The sequence below is a fragment of the Bemisia tabaci genome, chromosome 6, assembly GCF_918797505.1.
Source record: "Bemisia tabaci chromosome 6, PGI_BMITA_v3".
In the NCBI taxonomy this organism is placed as follows: domain Eukaryota; kingdom Metazoa; phylum Arthropoda; class Insecta; order Hemiptera; family Aleyrodidae; genus Bemisia; species Bemisia tabaci.
Genome location: NC_092798.1, coordinates 11431567 through 11456887, shown reverse-complemented (window position 1 = coordinate 11456887; position 25321 = coordinate 11431567). Strand labels below are relative to the sequence as shown.

Genomic DNA, 25321 nt, shown 5'->3' with positions numbered 1-25321 from the left:
TGAAGAAAAAAAAAAATAATGAATCCATGCCTCTTATCGTCTCAATGAATTATCCTACCTCCTATATCATTCATAACATTTGAAGTTGACCTTAGCCCTCATTAACGAGGCTGCTAGAATACATTTTTGAAATGATAAATTTGTAAATAAAATAAAGGAATACCATGTTAAGTTCTTATTGGAGGCATGATTTTATGCAAGATTAGGAAAACTATAAAAAATGTAGCTAAAATTAGGTAAAAACACACTGAGTTTAACAATTTAATTTGGATGGGAATGAATGGGAAGAAGGAAACTTTACTCTCTCTGGCCCTCAAAATACTCTCAACTTGCACGGTAACTGCACCTAGATTGTTGTATCGTTATCGAATGACCTTGATCCTAAGATAGGGACTCATCGATCAAGGTCATTTGATAACGATTAAAAAATCGACCTGCAGATGTGCACCTTCAGTGTGAGAAAATTTTCTCACTGAACTCAGTTGCATTGTTTACCAATCTACTTTATTGTAAATTTTTCAAGATAACCTCCATCTCTGATAAAAATCACTGCATCACTGTACGAGAATGAAAGTTCAGTAACTCTCTGATAACTTTTTAATTTTACGCTGCCTCAATGAACTTTGAGCTTGATTATCTGCAAATAACTCCACTGTGGCTCTCGTCACTTCAGACTGTCTAAATTCAGCACGATGAAGCCCCAAAATGTGTGTCTCTTGTTTTTTCTTGTTTGTTTAAACTTTTGCCTCATTGTTAAAGGAGAAACTTGTTTTTCAAAGTTACAAAGACTCAGGGGAAGACCTACCATCAGCAGTGGTTTTAAAATTTCAATAAAAGACAACCCTTCTGCGTATGTACCAGGTTCCATCTATTCCGGTAACTGAATTTTTAATCAACATTTCTTCTTAAAATCAACTTTGCCGAGTTAATTTTTTGTCCTGTTTACATTGAAATCCATTAATTTCAATTAGAGTCAATTATTCTTGACTTAAGAGCTTCTTCAAAGGTTCCTCCCGCTCTGCCTTCTCAATAATCAACCCAGGCTTAACAGTCGAATCGATTAAATTCCAGGATCCAGGAATTGATAGCATGGACATTTTTTCAACCACCCACAAAATAATGCATCAGGCAGTTAAAATGGCACCATACAATATGACTGAAGGCGAGGTATCAAATCCAAATGAAATGCACTATTGCAAAGTTCAGTTGTAAAAACTAGTACTGAGCCCTAACAAGCTCTTTGACAGTCGCATTTAATGAGACTTTTTAATGAGACTTTTTAATATTCAAATTTTTATCCAGGAACTCAATAAACCAAATACTACCGAAATGAACAGTGCCTTCTGATTTCATAGAATGGCACAGTTCTTTGTAGAAGGAGCTAAAATGAGTCAATCTAAAATTTCAAGACTAATCAGACCGTTTTACTATTTCAGTTAGAACATTGGTTTTCTATGAAAGATGTAATTTGTTAAGGAAATATTTCCTGGTTTTATCACCAATTTTTTATCAAAAGTCCTTAGCCTATTTTATTTTTAAAATAATATTCTGAAATGCTTAGTACCAATGAGGTCAATGAGACTCGACATCAGCAATTCAACCAAATGCATTGCTATATTTTTTTTCAACATGTCCTAGAATCACCTCTCAAAAGTTTCCATTATGATAAACTCGAGCTGTGTTGAGAGTATTCCAGCAAATTGTTACTTAATTTCCTTGTTCTCTTCAATCTGCAAGATCTACATAATAGAATACCAAAAACTTAGATGATAAAATATTTTTCAAGTATAATAAATATTCCACACATTTTAGTAAGTTTGCAACTGATCTCGAACTTATTTTTTTTTTTGTTTTGTTCGATTTCAGTCTCAATTCGCCATGAAAGAAATGTATCTTTCAATCAGTTCGTCTTGAGCGTGCAATTGAAGGAAAATGATACCGATGGAGGATCGCCCCTTGATGTTGGAAGGTTCCAGATTCACCGAGATACCAAAGCAATTTTTGACCCAGATTGCTTGAACACCGTTGCAGAAATTGATCGTAGCCCAAAAACTGAGGCGGTTGTATCATGGAAAGCACCAAATCCTGGAAATCAATGTGTTTTATTCAGGTATGAGAGTGTAGTCATGTTTTTCATGCGGATGGAATTAAGCAAAAATAAACTCAATGGTTGCTGGCCATGCAGACTTTTTTGTAATTTGAATGAGCATCCAAATTGCATATCAAAGTTGATGTGCTCTGCGTTATCGCGGAACAGATTAGTAAGTTTATTTTAGCTTAATCCTTAAAGCGCATGAGATCACATATTAATTGTGGCTCAAAGCACATGAAATCACATATCGATGGTGAAACTACCAAACCACGTATCTCGGTTTGCGACGTCGCAGACTTCCTGTCATACTTTATTTTTTAAATGAAAAACTACTTAACATCCAGTCTTAAAAATTTCTGTGATTTTTCCTTTTCGTGCGGAGAAAATTCTGTGAAAATTTCAAGGAATGATATTGATTTGGTCTACTTCAAAATAATAAAATGTGAGCTTAGATTTTTAAACACCGCAAACGAGATACGTGGTTTGGTAGTTTCACCGTCGATATTGATCGTAGCTCAAACTAAAATTTCATATTAATCATAGCTCAAACTAAAATCACGTATTAATGGCAGCTCCAACTAAAATCAACACAACTTTATTCTTGTAAGATATCTTACCCTTCAGGAAGAATGAAAAAGAATATCAGTGATTGATTTTTTAGTCGTGCGGCGAAGCCGTATAGACTCTAGGTTTCGCCGGAGGCTAAAAAGTGTCCACACTTTTAGGCTAAGTCCAAGAGGAGAATTTTCGAGGAACCCAGTAACATATGAGGTATTGATATCGGTGCATTTTGGCCCAATGGAGATGTTACATGTGCGAGGAATTTGCAATTTGACTGTTGATTCTTATATAAAAGTTCGCGAGGAACACAATGGTGCCACTGGTTTTCTCTGAAATCATCTTCCATGCTCAAAAAAACCTCTCAAGTTGAGGCCAAAATGGAGGGGATATCCCACCCTACCCTGAGAGTCCACGTCTACATGAAGACAAACTCTCCATGCAAAGATAGGGAGCAAATACATTAGCAGGGTTGCCGTGTATTCAGTTTTGGAGTCCCCAGATAAATTGGTAGCCCTGTCAAAGTATTAGCTCCCTATATTTGCATGGAGAATAGGTCTTGATCTAGGCTTTGACTCTCAGGGTAGGGTGGGATATTCCCGCCATTTTGGCCTCGACTTGAGTGCTTTTTTTTGAGCTTGGGAGATGATTTCAGAGAAAACCAGTGGCACCATCGTGTTTCTCGTGACTTTTTACACAAGATTCAACAGTCAAATCGCAAATTCCTCACACATGCAACATCTCCATTATGCCAAATGGAATTTCTGATCATTTAGCCATGGTTTGGTAGCGTTTAGCAATCAACTGTGACCATAATGTAAAGAACCCACACAGGTGCCTTTCGGCGGAATGTCGCCCTATGGCATTCTTTATCATCAAGTCACCGTTGAACATTCGCTGTTCAATAGCGTTCAGCAACCAAGTATAGCCAAAATTTTCAGAACTCATACCTCAGATGTTCAAAGAGTGTTAACTTGTGTCGCCAAATGGAATTTCTGATCATTTAGCTATGGTTTGGTAGCGTTTAGCAATCAACTGTGACCATAATGTAAAGAACCCACACAGGTGCCTTTCGGCGGAATGTCGCCCTATGGCATTCTTTATCATCAAGTCACTGTTGAACATTTACTGTTAAGTAGCGTTTAGCAACCAAGTATAGCCAAAATTTCCAGAACTCATACCTCAGATGTTCAAAGAGTGTTAACATGTGTCGCCAAATGGAATTTCTGATCATTTAGCCATGGTTTGGTAGCTTTTAGCAATCAACTGTGACTATAATGTAAAGAACCCACACAGGTGCCTTTCGGCGGAATGTCGCCCTATGGCATTCTTTATCATCAAGTCACTGTTGAACATTTACTGTTAAGTAGCGTTTAGCAACCAAGTATAGCCAAAATTTCCAGAACTCATACCTCAGATGTTCAAAGAGTGTTAACTTGTGTCGCCAAATGGAATTTCTGATCATTTAGCCATGGTTTGGTAGCTTTTAGCAATCAACTGTGACCATAATGTAAAGAACCCACACAGGTGCCTTTCGGCGGAATGTCGCCCTATGGCATTCTTTATCATCAAGTCACTGTTGAACATTTACTGTTAAGTAGCGTTTAGCAACCAAGTATAGCCAAAATTTCCAGAACTCATACCTCAGATGTTCAAAGAGTGTTAACATGTGTCGCCAAATGGAATTTCTGATCATTTAGCCATGGTTTGGTAGCTTTTAGCAATCAACTGTGACCATAATGTAAAGAACCCACACAGGTGCCTTTCGGCTGAATGTCGCCCTATGGCATTCTTTATCATCGAGTCACAGTTTAATAGCGTAAATAAGCAACCAATGGTGGCCAAAATGTCAAGACTCCAAACTGGTGCTTTTTGGCTGAATTTCGCCCAATAGGATCTTTGATGATTTATCAGTAATGGTTGATGTTTATGTTGATTAATTATTACTGTCTGAAAGTGAATCCTGTGGGAGAATATTATAGGGTTGGTTCAAACAAGTTTTAGAATTTTTTTCCTTAGCGCTAATGGACCCTAAGGGACAACTTCAATTCATCGAACTAAAAGTTTTCAATTTTTAAACCATTTTTTAACTGTCGGAACTCACTTGACCACATTATATTCATGATGAATTTAAAGAATATCGCTGTCAAAAGTTGAGTTCTCCTTCAATTTAGCACTTTTTGTCATTACCTTAAAGGGTGATTTCACGATAAGAGGAATAGTCGTGTCGCCGTGGGTTATGAACGACATAGGGCAAAACACTTAAAAACCAAAGGAATAAATCAATAGGAATGATGTCCCTGAACCTATCCATGCTAAAAAATATGATAAATTATTATTATATTTAATAATATGAGACTTTAAAGGCCGAAAATGTCCGGTCGGTTACGCGTCGCCAACCCCGATTTTGAAGCAAAAGAGCAATTTGCGATGACAAATGAGTACTGATCATGAATTCTTTGGCAATATTTGCTGAAAAGAGACTAATGTTCAAGAAAATTGCCAGTTTGAACTGAAATGTTTATTATTGAGCGAGAAAAGTCATTAGAAAGAGGTGTCGCCACATTTGGCAACAAATTTTTAAAGTTGTATTAAGTGCAGTGTTTCTCTCGCCAGATGGAGTCAGGAGTTTCAAAACTGCCATCACATTGTTCGCTGAAGTCTTCTCAACAAAACCATTACTGATAAGTCAGTTTTTTTTACAATGAAAACTTTAATTATTATGAAAACCAGTGATTTTTAGGTGTGTAGCACTATTTCCTCACTACGCAAAAACCTCAATTTAATATTATTAAACTAAAAGGAAGTCTTTAAAGTTTAGAAAACTTTTAAGGCAGCATTAATTCTACCTCATAACTCAAGAATTGCCAAGTTTCATCTTTTGTATCATCTTTAATCTCACATTTTCAAGTGTCGGTTACGCTGTGTCTGTTACGTAACCGACACAATTTGGCAGGGCCGCCATGTTTGCGTGGACCTCCAGCAGTCCCGCGGGAAGCGCTGATACCTGATTCAATGGCTTGTTTATCAATCACTTTAACTTTGCACTGAATCAAAATAGAGCGTGCAAAAGCTGGAAAAGGGAAGTTTAATACCTTTAAAATGAGGTAATGAAATCCTGTTAAAATTGGTGCACTTTTATTTTTAAGGTATTTCACATTTTAACTATTCCTGTTATCGTGAAATCACCCTAAAGACCATACGGAAAGTGCTAAATCTACGGAAAACTCAACTTTTCACAGCGATATTCTTCAAATTTATCATGAATATAATGTGGTCTAGTGAGTTCTGACATTTAAAAATGGGTATGAACATTTAAGGCTTTATTTTCCTTGAATTTAAGTGGTTTTTCAGGGTCTACGGTAAGAAAAAAAGTCTAAAACACGTTAAAAGTTACTTGAACCTACCCTATAATGTTGAGCTATGACTTCAACTTTCATGAATCCTTACTTGTGCCTTTCAGCTTGATTTCGCTAAATGGAATTATTTATGATTGAAGTCGTGGTTGAGTTTACTATGCTGATAAAATATCATTGGAAAATTTAGGTTTCACCATCATAGTCTTCTACGAGGGCTGTCCCAAAAGAAACCGGACTTTTGTCATAGAAGGCGAACAGAGCGTCGTAATGAAGTTTTCTTGGGCTTGTTTGACAGCTGATAAGCTACTGAAGATGCTTGTTTTTACAGAATGCAAACATTGGTCTTGGTAAGGAAACTACACGCTTTGGAATAAAGGAAAGTCAAACGCGAGTTTGGATTTTTGTCTTTATTTCAAGAAAAATTTAGATACAACTTAAAAAAAAAAAACCAGGTTTTAAGTTAAAAACTTCGTTGCTCTCTTATTCAAGTGCTTAAAAATAAGGAAATCAACATTTTAAGCAGCTTACCAAGTCATCACCTATCCCCTTCAAAATATTCGCCAGCTTTGTCGATGCATTTTTGCCACCGTTTCTTCAATCGGGAGAAACACTGTTGAAAATCCGCAGGTTTGAATGATCGCAATTCCTTCAAGGTGAAACCGTCAACCGAGAATATTACAATGGTGTTCTGAGACGATTACGCGAATATGTCCGCAGAAAAAGGCCCGAGCTTTGGAGAGAGAATTCCTGGTTTCTGCATCATGATAACGCACCTGCCCAAGCATCCCTCCAAATCCGCGAATTTTGTGCAAAGAATGCCATGAGTGTCCTCCTTCATCCCCTCTATTCACCTGACCTGGCTCCGTGTGATTTTTTCTTCACGACTTAAATCTACCTTGAAAGGTCGACGTTTTCAAACCATTCCGGAAATTCAAGAGAACACCTTGAAGGAATTGCGATCATTCAAACCCGAGGATTTCCAACAGTGTTTCTCCCAATTGAAGAAACGGTGGCAAAAATGCATCGACAAAGCTGGCGAGTATTTTGAAGGGGATAGGTGATGACTTGGTAAGCTGCTTAAAATGTTGATTTCCTTATTTTTAAGCATTTGAATAAGATTGCAACGAAGTTTTTAACTTAAAACCTGGGTTTTTTTAAAGTTGTATCTAAATTTTTCTTGAAATAAAGACAAAAATCGCAACTCGAGTTTGACTTTCCTTTATTCCAAAGCGTGTAGTTTCCTTACCAAGACCAATGTTTGCATTCTGTAAAAACAAGCATCTTCAGTAGCTTATCAGCTTTCAAACAAGCCCAAGAAAACTTCATTACGACGCTCGGTTCGCCTTCTATGACAGAAGTCCGGTTTCTTTTGGGACAGCCCTCGTAAAAATAACCATCAGCATTACTGCACCAACCAAAATCTAGCCCAAAAAAAAAAAATAGTTCGGCTGAAAAAGTGGGAGAAGTTGGGATGTGCAGTCTCAAAATAAAAATACCTAGCTGTGATTGGACATAGCTTTGCTTTCATTGAGACTTTCAAATTTTATGAATAAAAAACAGTACGCATTTAGCAAAAACAGTTAGATTTGTCCTTACCTGTAGACCATACAAAAAGAGCTAAATTGAAGGAGAACTTAGCTTTTGACAGCGATGCTCTTCAAATTTTTCATATACCTGTACACTGTGTTCTAGTGAGTTTGGATGGTAAAAAATGGTCAGAAACATTTAAAGCTTTATTTTCCATGAATGTAAGTTGTCGTTCAGGATAGATTCTGACGACTAGATCCTTACTAGAGTAAGGAAAGAAAGTCTAAAATTGTTAAAAATCACAGAAAAACGCGAAAAAAGAAAAAAGTCGGAAAAGGAAGTCAAATTTACATAACAATTAAATTAACATAAAAATTTCGTAAAAAGTATTGGAAATTACGAACAAATGTATTTACGTAAAAACTGTATTAAAAAGAAAGTTAATTTTAATTAAGAAAAATAATCTTGGTAAATCAATTTCTCACGTAAATTTGACTCAAAATTCATTTAAAAAACAGGGCCGGATTCACCTACTTGCCGCCCATGGGCCGGATTTACCTACTTGCTGCCTATGGGCCACCTGTATTTTGCCGCCCCCTTCTCATTCGTTTCGAAACATCAATAAAAAACAACTTAATCGGCCCGAAACAGTAACAGAGAAACAACTTAAAACGGGACTAAGGACGCAAATAATAAAAAGAAACACATAAAATATAATAAGAAACCCGGGACGTTTCGCAGGGATCACACCCGCATTTTCAACCGGCAAAACAAGAAAAATTAAAAGAAAGGACACTATGCCCCTCACTTCTAGCAAAAGTTCGCACGGAACTTTGCGTGAAAGTTAAGTTCCGTAAACCTATCTACATATGTGTGAACAAGGCCTTCCATTTGTAAGAAATGAAGGTAAAAATTATGCAAGAACAAACATAAATGTGGTTTAATAATTTTAACTTCCGCCGCCGCGCCGCGCTGACCGCACTGTGTTTGGCGCAATGCGTGAAGTATTCCTACAGTCTTGTAGGCGCTATGCGTTTCACGCCGACCGCCGCACAGTGGATTGAGTCAATTAGAGGGGTCGGACATGAAATTTTTGACAAGAACTGCAAATGTTGATGTTTATTTCGTTACATTTTAAAGTTCAAGGGGTGATACTGGAAGAAAATATCACGAGAAAACCAGTGGAACAGCTTGCAGAACATTAGATTCTTGTATAAACGGAGTTATGAGCGTTTTAAGTTCCCAAATTTTTTCCGACCTCTCTCATTGACTCGATTCACCGTGCGCCGCGCTGAGGGCTTCTCCTTTCTATCTCAAGTCCTCATCATCACTGCTGCACCGCTCCATGCCAAATTGCGTGTTTAGTTTCTCTCTTAACTCGACTAATTAAAGGTGCTGTCTCTTGTGTCACCGAAAGACGCTTTCTCGTTTGTAATTTTTTTTTTCTGAATCCGATTTTTTTTAAACCTACATTTTAAAAAAATGCAAAATTTGCCGCCCCCTGCGTTAAGAAATGAGAGAGAGATGCTGTACTCGATTATCTAATGCATCTGACGAGTTTTTCAATTCAAAAAGGAACGTATTACACTCCACAAATAAATCACGTTTGAAGCGCAAACCGGAAAAAACACGATTTGTCAAAAGTATTCATTAAGTATTGCACTTTCCACAGAAGCATGTTGCACAAAAATGTCACTGTAACGACTTCCGGATATGGTTGCGACCAACTTAAGGCTCAAAATTTTGATTTGTTTGCTCCCTAAAAAAAATGGTCCATCTCTGTAACCGTGCTCACCAAAACTGACGATCTCACGACACGACGACGACGACAGCCTGTGACCCTGGGGTCACAGGCTGTCGTGGTCCCGGAGACATTTTTCAGGGTTGAAATCCTTCCTCTTATTTAATTGTTTTTTAAATAAACTTAGGCTAGGACACTATCCCTAAATAACAAACAGACCAATTTGGCTCCAATGCCTCGAGCTCTGCACGTGTAAACTTGAGTTTTTTGTTTTTATTACTCTCGCTTTTTATTACTTTCGTCGGTCTGCTCAGGGCCGAAGGGGGCCCTCCCTCCCCCCTTCCTCCTCTTACAGTCACGCTCCGGCGTGGCTGCAGCCGTTGCGCCGCGTCATTTTTGTGGGAACATTGATCAGCGTTTCGAACCTTAAGGCTCAGTTCGGGTGCGATATTCTATCGTCTACGCGCCCAACCCCCCCCCCCTCCCCCTCCCCTCCCAAAGACGCTCCGCGCCACCAGACTATCGATATTTTAGACCAAAATATTGTATCGATATTTCAACGTTGATATATCGTCCGTATCCATACATTTATCTCCAGAAATATCGAATCAATTTTTCTTTCTTTCTCCTGCTGAGTTGTGTATTTTACACCTCGGAAAATCGGAAATTATGGTCAATTTTTCATAGTTCGAATTTCGGATTTCGCTGGCCAGGTTGTACAGACCTACGTCACAGGGTAAACAAACCTCAAGATGCAAATACCTCCTTTTTTTCTCTATGTAGGTATAGGACTTTTCGCGTGGCTGCTCGACGGTTTGTTAATCTGTGGAGGTTAAGCTACATTCACGCGTCGCAAGCAACCTGGCGCGTCTGCTTCTTGCTACTGCGAGCGCGCCTTCATTTCCTCCTGCACGCAACAAGGACAACCGCGATGATAAAGAATTCCATTCGGCGAAATCGAGCCGAGAGCAGGCACCACGAGTATATACATATGGGTTATTTTAGTGATGGGTGGGATTTTATTTAAAATTCCTATGAATCCTAGGTATAGTATTTACTTTAGTAAACAATTATCATTTATTCCATCACTTCTTCGGATTATTTATTTTTAATCAATCTATATTCATGTGAAGTGTAGCTCATCTGCATTTTTCTTTCCCTGGAACCTAAATGTATATTATGAGTTTGAATCCATCAGAAACTAAGTCAGTCAAAATCAAATTTAACTACATACGAAGTGAAAACGATTTGAATTTCGCAAATCAAAGTGATAGTTAAAGCAACCAAACTGTGTCAGAAATGTTCCCAAATTACTAGGTAAGGCTTTTATCAGCTCATCATCTGATCCAATAATTTTAATTGTGGCATTTCATTCGGCATGTCGCCGCACGACTTCTATGATACTCAAAGTCTCACATATATAATTTGAAAGGGGGGGTCTGGGGGGGCGGCGCCCCCTCAGCAGGTAGCTTTTGCTACTTGTTGTTTATATTGACCTGTCGCATTCTCAATCATTTTTGAAACTCAATAAAATTTTATTTTCTTATTGGTTTTTGTGATCATTTTACAGAGCTATGGTGTCGCAGGATGGACGTCATTGGTACAAATATGCTGATGGTCTCACCTACAGATTCTGCCCCGAAGGGAAAGAGAATTTAACAGAAAAAGAAAACAAGACTTGCTGCGCTTGTGATGAGGCCAAGTATCAGGTAATAGGAAAAAGGATCCTATTTGTATATAGTCCATACCAATAGCCAAAATGGGAAACCTCAGATCTCCGTCTGCGATGTTGCAGACTTCCTGTTATACTTTATTTTTTCTTTTGAAAACTAGTTAACGTAATGTCTTGAGAACTTCCTTGATTTTTTTCATCTATTTGGAGAATATTCTGCAAACATTTCAAGCTATGAAGTGGGTTTGTTCATCTTCGAAAAAATGATTCAGTAGCAGAATTTTGAAACACTGCAATGGAGATTGTGGTTTCACACTTTTGCCATCAATATGAGCAAAATGTATTCCTGTTTAGAGAAACTTATAGAATTCTTTTGGATTTTTATCTATTGTAACAATGGAAACAACTAGCATGGTCAAAAAAATATGTGCATAGAATTGTTATTCTATTCCAGCTCTTTGCAAAAGGGTCGAGTTTTGCAATATTTATTCCATGTCAATCAGACATAAATGTAAGCTGAGGAACGTCTTCCTTGCAAAATAAAATAAAATTTAAGGAAAAAACTCAGAAATTTGGAGAGAGTGACCCGTGACAGAGACTCGTTAGTTACCATCTATTAAAGACAAGGACATCTAGTAAAGACAAGCACCCCTAATTTAGAAGTTGACCCACATACAACCGCAAGGAAAAGAGTCAGATGTGAAGGACAATGTAGTTTTACTTTTAAATAAAGGGGGAATTAATAACGGGATCAAATAAAGCATGTTTATGCAATTTTTACTTTATTCCAACCAGCTGCGAGAGAGTCAAGTTCCAAAGTATTTATTGTCTCTTGGAGCAGCTCTAATGGGAAAGGACTGCTCTTAATCTCAAATTAATAACAGATCAAGAAATTTTAAGGTGACTTGTCCTGGGTTCTTGGCGTAATCCAATTGATGAGCGATGTATCTTATCAATTTAGACTAAAATCACAGCTGACTTTAACTTCTTAGCCAACCTAAGAACTAAAGCGCCAACAATCAAGAATTTGTAAATTTTAGGGAAACCAAAGCAGAATTCTTCTTGGAAAAAACCATGGTACAACAGGGTAACAAAACATGGTACTGTTATCAACCTCTGTATCAATTGCAACATTTTTCCTAAGAAGAATCCTGCCTTCATTTCTCTGACTTTTGCCATTTTTTTGGGTTGAAAATGATTCATTAGGCTCATACACAGGGTATTTAGTCATTTTTTGGCTAAAAAGTCTAAACTAGCCACGATGTTTCACTCAGTATATTGCTCGTCAGTTTGACCATACCAAGAACCAGGAATGAATCAACTCAACAGAAAGTTTGTTTTCAAATCCTCACTGCCAGATAATCGTTCAAGCTATGAAGCATCTTTGTCTCATTTTCCAGTTGACTTTCGAGGGACTGTGGTCGAATGCAACGCATCCAAAAGATTTCCCATTTTCTCTTTGGCTGACACACTTCAGTGATGTCATAGGTGGCACGCATGGTCCAAACTTTTCTTTTTGGGGTGAGGGTCAACTTGCCTCTAGTGGACTGAAACATGTTGCAGAATGGGGATCTGTCCGAATCTTGGAGGCAGAGCTGAAGGAAAAGGTAAGACTGGATGAAAAATTCCTCCATAAATTTTAGGAAGGAAAGTAAAAACTTTGGTTGACCAGAAAACGATTAAATGGTTGATAGTGGCAGACAATTTTTAGGAAATTAAAATTAGTCGCTCAAAAAATAACAAAATAGATGAGGCCTCATGTTCAAGCTTCACTACAGAGTAAAAATTAAAAAAATGGGTATTCCAATGCTAAAATATTGAAACACTAAGAGTAAATTTAACTCATAGTCGTCACAGGCTCATTTTCAGTCGAAAAAACAATAATAATTTCAGGGGCAACCATATCCCAGTTGCTATCATGCAACTACTAGGTAACAACTGGAACAGGTTGGCACTCAATTTCCTTTTAATTTTGATTGTTTTCCATTTGAAAATGAGCCTGTGATGGCTCTAAACGTCCTGCCTTTCTAGTGTTTTAATATCTTACTATTGTTTAATTTTTTAATTAACCCATTTTTTAATTTTTGTTTTCTGCCTTGTGCATATTTTTGGGCCAGGTCATTTGTCTGTTACAGTACAAGCTTCTTATGCCTGTTTTGTGAAGGTGATTCTTCGTCCAGAAGTCTTTTCTGTCTAATTATTTTTTTCATGTCTCTACTGTCACTGAATGCATCCAAAATTCCTCCTGCTTTGATCTGCTCATCCAAAAATTTGTATTGGTCGCTCCTACTTCAGAATTTCATATTCTGAAGATAACTTCCACATAGGCGATACTATCATATTTATCATTTATTATATTTTCTGCTTCATATTTTATTCAAGTTTTGCTCACTCTTGTTCTATATATTCTCTGTTGGAGGTGATTCTTCATTTTACCTGTTTCCAATTTTTACAGAAAAAATTTCTGCGCTCTCTAATCAAAGCTGTAGGACTGTGGTATCCAAATGTCAACACCAATACTTCCTCCACGTTTCGTGTGGATAAGAGAAAAAATCTTCTGTCCGTTGTTTCTATGTTAGGTAAGATGTCTTAATATGAATTTCGGGTAAATGGGACTATAAATTTTAAGCATATCTTTTTTCAGGCCGTCATTTTGTCATTTTTAGTCACTATATAGAACTTTTAGTCACTATACTTACAGAAATTTCAAGGTGCATTTTCTGGTTTATATGAAATCTTCAAGTTTAGAGTTTCTATTGACCTCTGAGGGAGCATTTGTTAGTCAAATTTACAAGCTCTCTGTCTCCCAAAAGTGTTGTGCTTATTTGCAGAGATCTACCAAGTTGATTTCCGTGAGTTTTAAATTATCGGCACTTAATAATTCTAGATGAGCCCCTAGTCTCCAGTTTTTGGATTATAAGCCCACCATTTTTATTGCCACAAAAACGGCTCTCTGTTTAATGCTGGTCTGGGGTTGGGCGGCATGGCAACCTTAGACTTCTTTATGTTAAGCTATTGATGATATTATAGTTTTGTATAGATAGAGTTTTTATATTTTAGGCCCATCTCCCGATTGGATTGTTGGCGTATCCGGTTTGAACTTGTGTACAAAAGACTGCTCTTGGAAAGAAGAGATGATAATTAATCTGTATCCTTACGATGCCGGTACAGACAACGGGATCTCTTATATGGTTTTGACTTTATCCTTTCTTTCCTCTCTTTTCAAAAGCTCTTATATTCAGAAATTTTGTTATCAACTTTCAAATTTGTGGGTTACATAGACCATAGGGCTTATCTCAAAATAAAGTTACCCCCTTACATCAGGGGAGCGACAAAATGTCTGAAGGTGAATTTATTAGAAGAGCAATTTTTGTCAAGTCAGAATGACAGATTTAAATTTTTAAAATTTATTTTTTAAAAACTCTCAAAAAAACTGTTAAAACTTACGAAGAAGGAAACCTTTTTCAGGATTTTTTTACGTAATATTTACAAGAGGCAAAATTTAAGTAAAAAAAGTGTTAAACAACTCCACAAGAAAACGTGATTTTTTAAAATATTTTTGTCAAGTAAAATTTTTTGGGAAAAATTTAAAAAAATAAATGTATTATTTTTAAGAGTTTTTTAGGAGTTTTTTTTAAAACAATTATTGTACTTAAATTTGACCTCTCATAAATTTTACGCGAAGAAGATCTCAAAAAAGGTTTCCTTCTTCATAAAGTTTAAGAGTTTTTTAATTAAATTGTACAAGTTACATAAGAGATTTTTTACAGCTCCTGCTACCAGGGATGTTTTTCCTGCAAACTGCCATTATTAATCAGCACTCCTCAAAATGCTGTAACTCTTGTTTGGTTTGACATTTTTAGGCGTTAATTGTGCCAAGATGCTTAAAAAAACATTCGGCCTAGCTGTGAAGCTTTAACCATATTTTTAATTTAAAAGCATTAAAGTTTTTTTTTTTTTTTTTTTTTTTTCCTTTTTTTTTTGTAAATGTCAGATGTGGAATCCCTCATCTCATATTGCTCTAAAATTTGTTTAGTCGCCGAATGCTCCATCCATTCCTCAAGAAAAAATTCACAGAATATCAAGCATGTATCCAGAAGATCCTCGTGCTCCATTCTATGATCCATCTGGCAAAGAAATGAAACCAGTAGCTCGCTTATATCTTAACCGAATAGAAGTTATCCCCAAGTCTTGCTCGGAAAAATCGGTGGATGATTTATTGGAAGAGGTTCATGAGACAGACAACACTGAGGATTCAGCCAGACGTAAGTCCTTCAAATTTCCTCTCCTTCATCATCCACTCAGTTGGAGTTTTCAGCTTCAACGGTAGATACATTTCCACAGCCTGAGTTCGAAACCATGTATCTACATCATGTGTTTTAAAATGTCTGCTCTTATTTTACTTTTTTGAGGAGAAATAATCCAACTTTATTGCTCGAAAATACAGAATATTCTGCTGGCATAGAATAAAAATCAAGGAAGTTTTTAAGAAATTGCTTCAACTATTTTCCCCTTAGAAAAAAAAGGATAACAGGAAGTTTGCAATGTTGCAAACGGAAATACATGGTTTTGTACTTCAGCCATCAAGTCAGTAAAACTGGGTTATGTGGAGGATTTTTAATTCATTATGTCCTTGCTAGTGTTGCGTACGCAATTCAACAAGAGAATAATAGTCAACTGTAAGTATTAATATGAAAAGATAAGGAGGGAAAACTTCCTAAGCCAGAGAGGATGTTGATCCGTGGGTAGCTGAATCAAATAAGAAGGTAATTTAACAGTGACAAGTACGTATGCGAGGGAACTGAACTGTTTACTGTTCGATAAAGCCCTCAGCACTTCTATCCTAAGCAAGAGAATCATTCCTCGATTGAAGAGTGATAATTCCCCCTGATATACAGTATTTTTGCATGAAACATTTAAGATCCTTTTCTGTTGAGATTTCAAGGTAAGTTTAAGTATAAGAACATGAAAAAAAAAACTGCCAATAAATCTGCAGGTAATAAAAACAAAGATAAATTTGAACATTTTTGTGAGGTTTTTTCGTCAGAAGAAAAACGGAAACACAACTGATTTACCAGGCTCTTCCTCAGCTGCAAAGTTTCAAAATTCTCTCATGATTATTTTTGATTTGAGAGCTAAGTTATATATTATTTTATCATAACAACAGCCTTTTGTTGAAAGCGTTCAAATTCAAGCATCTTTTTAGCTCACAATTCGTGAGACGTTTGACCTTTTAACTCCCATTGGCCTTAAAAGATTTTCTTTTAATGCACCAAATTTTAAATCAGGAAAATGATGTGACCCATTCACTTTTTTTCATGATCCATTAAAGCGGAGTGTGCTGTTACGCCTTACTCTGAGTGGAGTAACTGTTCTGAAGTTTGTGGGAAAGGTCTGCGAATGAGGACTCGGCAGTATGTTCAACCTACGAAAGCAAAGATGTCTGGTTGTAATCGGCAATTAGTCTCAAAAGAAATGTGCTTAGGATCAGATCCATCTTGTCTGTGAGTGTTTTCTGGACTAGCAATTTAATTTTTCCTTTATACCACGTGTGTTTTTTAAGAAAGCCTGCAAAGTATGCAATCCCTTGAGCATTAGTTTTCAGAGTAGTATTTGCCTACAAAATCTTGATTGTGCAGTCAGTTAATTTTCAAGCCATCACTGAAAAAAAACTCCGGCTGTGGAAGCCGTACTTACAGGCTATATTGACAAACCGTCCGGCGTCCGCGTTCCAGCCTCAGAGGTCAAAAGTTCCGGCTGTAGCACCCGGAGCAGTTGAAGCTACGGCTACAGCACCCGGAACTTGCGGTCTCTGAGCCCAGAACAAACGGTATGTCTATTTATCCCGGAATGTTTTTTTTCAGTGTGCACCAATGAAATTTTGTGTCTACGTCATTTTTGTCACAATTCGAGCGAGGGTTTCAATTTTTTTCATTATTACTATTATTTATTGGTAGCTTCAAAATACAGAATTATAACCATTCCTTATAAAGTAAAAACACAAGTGAAAAATCAGGCGACTGATACAATTCTCTGATAAGTTCTCTGATACAGTAATCTGATACAGTAATCTGATACAGTAATCTGATACAGTTATAATATAATAATGCTAAGGGGAGAGAACACCCAGGCTTTGGGTCAAAAGACTCTTCGCACAGGGAGAGGGCCGGGTCGTTACCCCCAACCCTTCCCCGCTATTGCTAAAATAGAATTTCAAATTCTCGAAATTGTTCGAATTTCGTCAAATGGAAGTATTGGAAATGTACTGAATCTTTCTATTGAGGAGGTACTAAATTTCTTAGGAATGTACTGAAATATTACTGTAAATGTGCTGATTTTTGGCCAGCCTGTTTTAGTAGATACCCTGTTCATCACTCTAAATGATATTTTATTTTTCAGGCGGGAAGAAGAAGATGAGCCTGACAACACATGTGCAACTGTTGACTGGGGAGAGTGGTCAGACTGTTCAACAGACTGCGGAGATGGCTTCAGGATGAGAACAAGACATTTTGTGGAGAAGTCAAGCTTTAAAAAGTGCCCTCATGTGCCCATCGTTGAGAAAGAGCCATGTGTCGAGAAACTTTGTCAGAATCAGACAGACAAGGTAGGATGAGGCAACACTGCACAGATTTGATACATTTATACTGAGATTTGTAGTAAATCATACATTCACTACAAAGTTAAACCACGAAATTACAGTATTAATACAGTATTAAGTTTGTTATTTGCGAGAAAATTGCAAAATAGAAGAGAAAAAAAAAAATAGGAACCTTCCTCTTTCTACTAACAATGTGGTGACTTCATCTAGAAAGTAATAATGACGGTGTACAGGGACAAAAAGTACATGGGTATTGGATACTTTTGCATGAGCTAGATCAAAGCCCATTGACCTTGGATTTCAAGTTTAGCCGTTTAGCCTTGTTCATCTTATTTAAATTCTTTTGTAAAAAGTTTCATTACTCACCTCTTTTTGTTTCCTTCAGACAAAAAAAAAAAAAATGGCTTTTTATGGCATCAAAATCCTTTCCATACAAAAGCTGTAACACTCCGTGTTTATTAAATTGAATAAAAATTATTGTGCTTGATCACAATTTTTTTTCTTTTCATTGTCTCAAAGCTATTCCTCTGATAAAATTGTATTTCATAGCTGAGGAATGCTATTATTTATAAGAGGAAACAAACTCTAATTCTCTCACAAACAACTTGTTGAAATGTTACCTGAGAAACAATAATTTATTCCAGGTAGATCCAATGTGTCCCACAACAGAATGGAGCGAATGGAGCCCGTGTAGTGTGACTTGCGGACAAGGTGTACGTGTGAGGACAAGATCGCTGATCGTTTCTCCAGAGCTTACAGAGAAATGCTCAACCAGAGTGAACCTACAAATTGAGAAGACTTGCAAAGCCAAGGAATTTTGTTTGACAGATATGGCAGTAGCCAAATGTATGTCATACATTTTGTAGACTTCTTATGATCAAACACTTTATTTATTTGAAGCATTTCCAAATAGTTAATGAGAAAAAAATGAAACTTGGACGAATTAGATAGAACAAAGAGACGTAGTGACTCTCGGCTATCAACATTTAGCCCTTTATTTAAACAGGAACAGTTACTCGAAAATGTGAAAGCTACCACCTCATGGATAATTTTTTAAAGATCAAATAGAATATTTTCAAATTCAAGTATAATAGGTATGATGCATAGTTTGGGTACTCTCTGAAAGATTTAGTTAGAATTATGTAATTATTCAAGGCTGGCTCACCTTTTAGATTATACCATCATCAAAAATTACTCCCATTTTTCCTCCATCAATAAACTATCTTTCTCAGTAATAATAAGTATGTTTAAAGTTGGACTAATGGACAAGGTCAAAAAACTAAACCTGTTGATTCGTATTTTCTTCTTGAAATTTGAAGTTTAATACGTTGAATACATTGAAAATTTCCAATTTCAGTATATCAATGAAAAATTGACGTCTTTGAAAATTCAAACCTCCCACTTGCCAAAAATCAAAGTCTGCTTGAATCAAACCAGGCACTGAACTAATTCTTTTGTGCCTTACCTTGGAATCGTCACCATCTGGCCAAAGTATCACAAGCACCATTTACTCTGAGATGATATGCCGGCCATCTCAAAACTGTTTTCCTTTTTTCTGTAAAACTTTTGCTCATAATTTCATGAAAATTTCAGGGATTAATCTGTATGACAAAAGAAATAGTAGGCCAAATTTAGAAGTGACTCTGTTCATTAGTTTTTCTGTAGAGAATTGGGCTTTGAGAGTAGTATCCACGCTCGACACTGCTGTCTAGCATGTATACTACAAAGTTTGGCAACATACTGAGAGGAACTGAAAGTGAAAAATCCAACTTCAGTTGTATACAGGACCATTATCATTATCGCTTAAGTTGATTTTTTCCCCTGCAAACAGAACTCAAAATTCTGGGATTTAAAGGTGAATATTAGGGCTTACTTATTTTGTATACACTTCTGAAATTCTGAAAAAGGTAAAAGGACGCAGCAAGAAGTTTTGATTTGTAAACATGTTTCAAAACCCTTCAATTCTCCAGCTTCATCAGCGTTTTTCTTTTTTTGTTTTGTTAGCGATCTGTATGATGGGAGAAGACACAGGGCCTTGCAGGGCTTTCCTTCAGCGCTGGCGTTTTGAGTCGATGAAAGGGATGTGTATTCCATTTATGTACGGCGGCTGTGCAGGCAACAAGAATAATTTTAAAACCCTCGAAGAATGCAATAGCATGTGTTCCGTACTAGCAGGTAAAAGGAAATGAACGCTATATTGCGTTTGAACTTGCCATGCATAAAAATGCAGGAATTAGAGCAATAAAATATTTTCTGTGGAATATTCGCTCTGAAAATTTAATTTTCAAAGTAAAGACAAATAAACAGTAATCTGTTATTTGAAAGAGATATGATAACAAGATAAAATTGTAGTTGAATTTTTATAAATTCTATCACAGAGGTTTTTCGCCTTGTTTAGATGTTTTAAATTTTGAAATTTAATTTTACTCCTTTTATCCGAGTAGCTCATTTTATCATCAACTTTAAGACTAGATTTCAAGCTGAAATGAAGACTTTAGGTAAAAATTTTAAGGTTGGTTTTATTTGAAAATTAATAATGTAATTTCATATGATTTTGTCTAAAACACATATCCTAGGAGTGTGCTTATTAAAATATTTGGGCTAATTTTATGAATTGTTGAATTGGGCTCGATTAACAATTTTTTTGCGTTTCAATCATGCAAGTGAACTGAGTTTTCAAAATTACTGGGTTCTCAACTAAAGACAAATTTTTTTCAACGATTTTTTCGATCAGTTGTTTCTTCAGAGATGATAATTTTGCTTACAACGGCGGCCCTTAAGTAGCCTTGAGTGGCTGATAAGTGGTTGTCCACAAAGGCTTGCCATTTACGAATTTTCGTCCGAAAAGAGGCACCACCAGAAGAAAGTATATTTCAACATTGATCTGGCTATCGACAATCTGGTGCAAGAAAGCCAGCCTCAACGCTCTTATTAGGGAATAGCAGTTAAGAGTTTACTCCTCTTTTAATGAAACAAAGAGTAAAAGTCAAATAAAATTGCATATAAAACCAAAAATTAAGAAGAAGAAGAAAAAGGCTCCACGAAGCGCAAATATAGTTTTTGTTCGTGGTTTGTAGCCTCGCCTTTTGGTGAGAAAGTTGTCCGCTGCCAAAACAGGCTGAGAACTGCTGGCTTACGATGTTCAACTTGCAAGACTGCATCAACATCATTTAAAAATTATAGAAAAAAAACTCAGTTTTTAATTTTTGCAATTTTCTCCTTGTATCTTTTATCCTTTGACTTCTTTGTTTTCTTCAGCGTTATTATTCCACTTTTGTTTTATTTTTTGAAGTATCTATCCCATCATTTTTTATCATGATAACATGTATATCTCTGGCTATCTCATTCATAGGAGCTGGACCAGCAGTCAATAACGCACAGCCTGAAACTAGTGTTCAAAATGTCAACTGTGAAGTGAGTAAGTGGTCCGAATGGTCTCCCTGTGAAACAGATGGCGCCTGTAACACCGTTGGAATTCAGAAAAGAACTCGATCAATTACGGTAATTGGATAGCATTGTCACTCATTACCAATAACAATTTTTGGGAACATTATCAGTGAAAAATCATGAAAATCTAAGGTATTTTGACCTGATATGATCTGTATATTGCTACAATATAGTCGCATGAAATTGCTCAAATTTTGTTGATCCTAGGTATTAAAATAAGACAAAGTGCAATAGAGTTGGATTTCTTACTTGAAAAAGTGTTCTAAAATTGGCCGATCAGAAGAGTTAGCATTGTTCTTGCATAGTTTCTATTAATAGAATCAGATCTCTTCAGAATTTTTTTTAAAAATGTTAAATTCTAATTTTCTGTGCAATCTTTTCCTTTTTCAGATCCATGCCCAAGGCAAAGGGAAGAAATGCCCGAAACGTCTGGTGCAACAAAAAAGATGTAAGGTGCCACCGAGCTGTTAATCAGTGAAAATTTATTGTACTTATAAAATCCGAGTTGATTGCTGAATTTAGCCTTAAGTTTTGAGTCACTAAGCTGCTGTTCATTTGAAAGCAAATGATGATTCACCTATTCATAATCTGAGCATCCAGATCAAAGTTAATGGATATTCGTGTAGCAGAAACTTCTTTCGTATTTTTTCTAAACACCGAATATGGGTGTATTTAGTTTCCTTAGACTTGTCCAATGAAACTAAATATGTTATGAGGAAGGATTTTTAATTGGCATCACCGTATCATCTTGAGTTGTGTCAATAAATTTTTGGTGGTTTTTTTCCTCTTCTAATTTCTCCAATTATTATTTCACCACTGCTTTTTACCTACTTCAAAAAGAAACTTTTTGCTAAAGGCAACATTTTTATGGAAAAATTGGAATAAGTTCTGCATTATTTATGCCCTCATCATTTTTGCCTATGCTGAATAGTTTTTAATTCTTAACTCTTTATTGATCCTCATTCTCACAAATTTGCCGCGTAATTTTTCAACCTCCCAACTCCGGAAGATTAAAAAAAAAATAAGAAGAAAAGAAACTATTGCATCCGCACTGCTGGTCAAACTTCAATGAACTTTATAAGTCAGTTTTTAAAGTATTTTAATTAGTTAGGTACGTCTTCAAATTCACCAAGCAGACTGGGACTTTGCATAATTGTCTTGGAAGTGACCATACTATGGCTGCTCAAGACAAACACTATCGGTATAAGAAGATCCCATAAATTATTGTAGCTTGGTCTAACAAGAGTCTATCAACTTGGGGCTGACATGATACATGGCGGGACAAGACATAGAAGCACCTACTCATGCGGTAGCGTACAGTGCCTTTGCTGGTGCTGCAACTCCTTTCAAAGTGCAGGTTGTTTACATGTTGTGCGATGCCGTGCATCGATGTAATTTTGGAAGACACTAGTTCAGCAAAGAGGCTCTCCGAGAGAAAATGTTAAAGAAAAATGAAATCTTATTTTTACGCATAAATTACGTCTTGTAAATTTCTTTAGAGATTTTCATGCATCCTAAAAATTAGTTTTGAAACTTTTTAAAAGTATGTCATAGAGGTAGAATTAGTGATAATAATGGATCTTTTCACATGATGTACTTTTATCAAAATAAAATTTAAAAAATGAAACTTGAAATTTAGCTTATGCCTCTCTTCTAAGTTTCCCTCTCAAAGCAAAGATATGACCTTTCCTCCACACAAAAGTTTCAACAAAGTGCCGAAGAATTTTCAGAAAAGAAACAGCACTCAATGTCAATTGACCCTGTGACCCTTAATTTTCTTAGCTCAATGCCCATACTAACTTAACTAGGAAATTTTATTGCATTGACATTGTAAGCAAATGATGAAATAATACCAATCATAGAGGCGTGTGCACCATCCCCTTTTCTTCCTAAGGTCTCATGATGCATAGAATGAAGTGATTTGGTCTGTTTGGTGTCAGGTTAAATTATTTGTAAAATTTGGCGATTTTTTCTATTTTTATTTTGATCAGACCATTGCAAATTTTTTGCAGAAAATCTGAGTTTTGGAGATTACAACCCTCTTACCCTTTTAAATCTTCCCCACACGCCACACCCCACCTCACCTCTTAAAGGGAGGTCAACGGAGCCTCGAAAAGCTCGAAACGATACATTTCCGAGCCTTTGGGGTAGATTAGGTGGAGAACCTTTTTCCTGAGACTAAACGTCAATTTTCATATTAAGCTGTATGTTGTGGAGGTGGCACACATCTTCTTTTAATTTTAAGGGAACATTGTTTGGCAGAGAACTTTTGGCTCATGGATGTCAATTTTGGGTGGCATTTTTTAATTTTCCTATTTTGATGTGCTTACAAATTCTTTGGCAATCTCTCGGTTTTCGAGATGGGACACCCCCCACCCCCCCCCCCCCTCCCCCCTCTCCCCATCTCCCGTAAGAATGACCGGGTGCTCAAGAAATTCAGATACCTTGGGGTCGATTCTCCATTAATCCTCCCGCGGTACGGATGGTGTAAATCACTGTGTATATGCACCAAGTAACCAGCGAGTCTGAAGCGGCAAAGGAGTGTACCACGCGTCAATTCAAACTTTCGCGGGGTTTTTCATGTTGTGAGCAAGGTTGGCGCGCGCGCGCTCGCAGACTTAATCAACCAATCACCGCTTCCGGTTGGCGCGCTCCCGCCCAGACCCAGCCAGCCAATCACCTTCGGTTACCACGAGCCTGTTATCACTTTCGCGTTGCCATGGAAATAATCAGCATGCTGTCAACAAACATAAACAGCATTCACATGCCTTCCCTTGAAACTGTGTTTCCCATGATTTTTCGAGTAGCAGCGATTGATGGATGGAGATGAGAGATTTTCGCCAAGTGTTTCTGCTCTTGCCCATTCTTCTCAGTAAGTCTCACCAAGCAGGGAGGATGTGTGGCCCCTCGGTTTTCTATGTAAGATACGTTTTCACCTACCTCATTTTTTACCTTTTTCAAAAACAGCGCTCTCTAATCTTTGCTCATGAGTATGTATCAATCCTTTTTTGCCATATTGGTGAGGCTTTGAATCTAACCTATAACATCACCAATCGTAAACTTTAATTCAACTGGACTCAAGAAATGACGGTGGCAGAGTCTTAACCAACTCTTGACTCGCATTATCTCACAACGTCACATCTGTTTTACCTTTGAAAATGCAAGAAAATCTTGCCCATGATCTAAACACAAAAAGAGGGTGAGATAATGTACAGAATGGCCCAGTTGCATGATAAGTTCTAAAGGTTGAGTTTTGTAGTTCAGCTGAAATTTACATAATTTGTCTAATAGGCAAGTTTCTGTACACCATTAGCAGTGATCGGATTAGCAGGAGCAGTGATTGCGATAAATAGCTATTTTATCGGTTGGTTATCGCGATTATATTGGTGGCAATATATCGAGATATTATCACATTAAAAATTGTGATAAATGGCGATTAAATTGCTACATATCGCAATTTTTGTTTTGATAAAATCGTAATCAGTTTTCGTTGATAAAATCGAGATTAAATCGCCACCTATCGCAATTTTTATTTCGAAAATATCGCGATAAAAGCGCGCTTTTATTGCGATAAGATTGAGGATAATCGCTGAGATGTTGATGATCCAGGCGATTTTATCGCCGATAAAATCGCAATTTATAGCGATTTTTACGTTGAGAAAAGCTACTTGAGATTTACAGTAGATAATGTACTTTTAAAACCAAAATGAACTGATACCGAAATTTTTGAAGAATAAAAACAGAATAAATATGATTTGTATGAAAATTTAGATTTGCGTCCAAACTCGAAGCGCCCTTGATGCTCAATTTCCTGGCAGCCAGGGGTTTTTCGGGCAGTATGTTCACAGACGCCTTTCCACACCCGCGAGAGGAACGATCGGGCCTGCCTCGCCTGGTCGGGATATCTCGCTGGGAGAACCACCAGTCCCAGTGACTGGGGGGGTGTGGAGGTTTTTAGTCGGGGTCCGAACCCACTCGCGCGCTGCTGACCATCGAGCATGCCTCAATCTCGTGTGTGCGGGGTGCGGGTGACTCTCTCGAACCCCCTGTCAGCTGATTGCGGCTGCCGGGGGGTGGGACTGGCCGCCCGTTCCTGGCACATGCGAGCAGTAGTTGCCGGAACTTGATTTTATCCCCGCTTTCAAAGGGGGAAAAAAAAACTCGAAGCTCATTAACTTTTATACTCAAAGAAATCAGAATTTTTTAAAGAAATGGTATATTTATTAACATTAAATTATTTATTATAAATCCTTTTCAGAGATTTACCAGGTGCACGGGAATATGGTTGGAGGCTAGTAGCAATTGGCATTGCTTAACAGTGGACAAC

At 37.0% G+C, this 25321-nt stretch overlaps 1 protein-coding gene across 1 annotated transcript; it reads left to right on the top strand.

The window, feature by feature from the left end:
• The first annotated feature begins 551 nt into the window (after positions 1–551).
• On the top strand, positions 552–21787 carry LOC109038662 (extracellular matrix protein f-spondin). Its single transcript, XM_019053805.2, has 13 exons — positions 552–876; positions 1867–2110; positions 10848–10986; positions 12350–12556; positions 13405–13528; positions 14010–14140; positions 14986–15214; positions 16282–16453; positions 17349–17553; positions 18192–18393; positions 19552–19722; positions 20900–21048; positions 21385–21787. Exons 1-13 carry the CDS (start codon positions 693–695, stop codon positions 21463–21465), a joined length of 2238 nt encoding a protein of 745 aa, XP_018909350.2. The 5' UTR covers positions 552–692; the 3' UTR covers positions 21466–21787.
• Positions 21788–25321: the final 3534 nt, after the last annotated feature.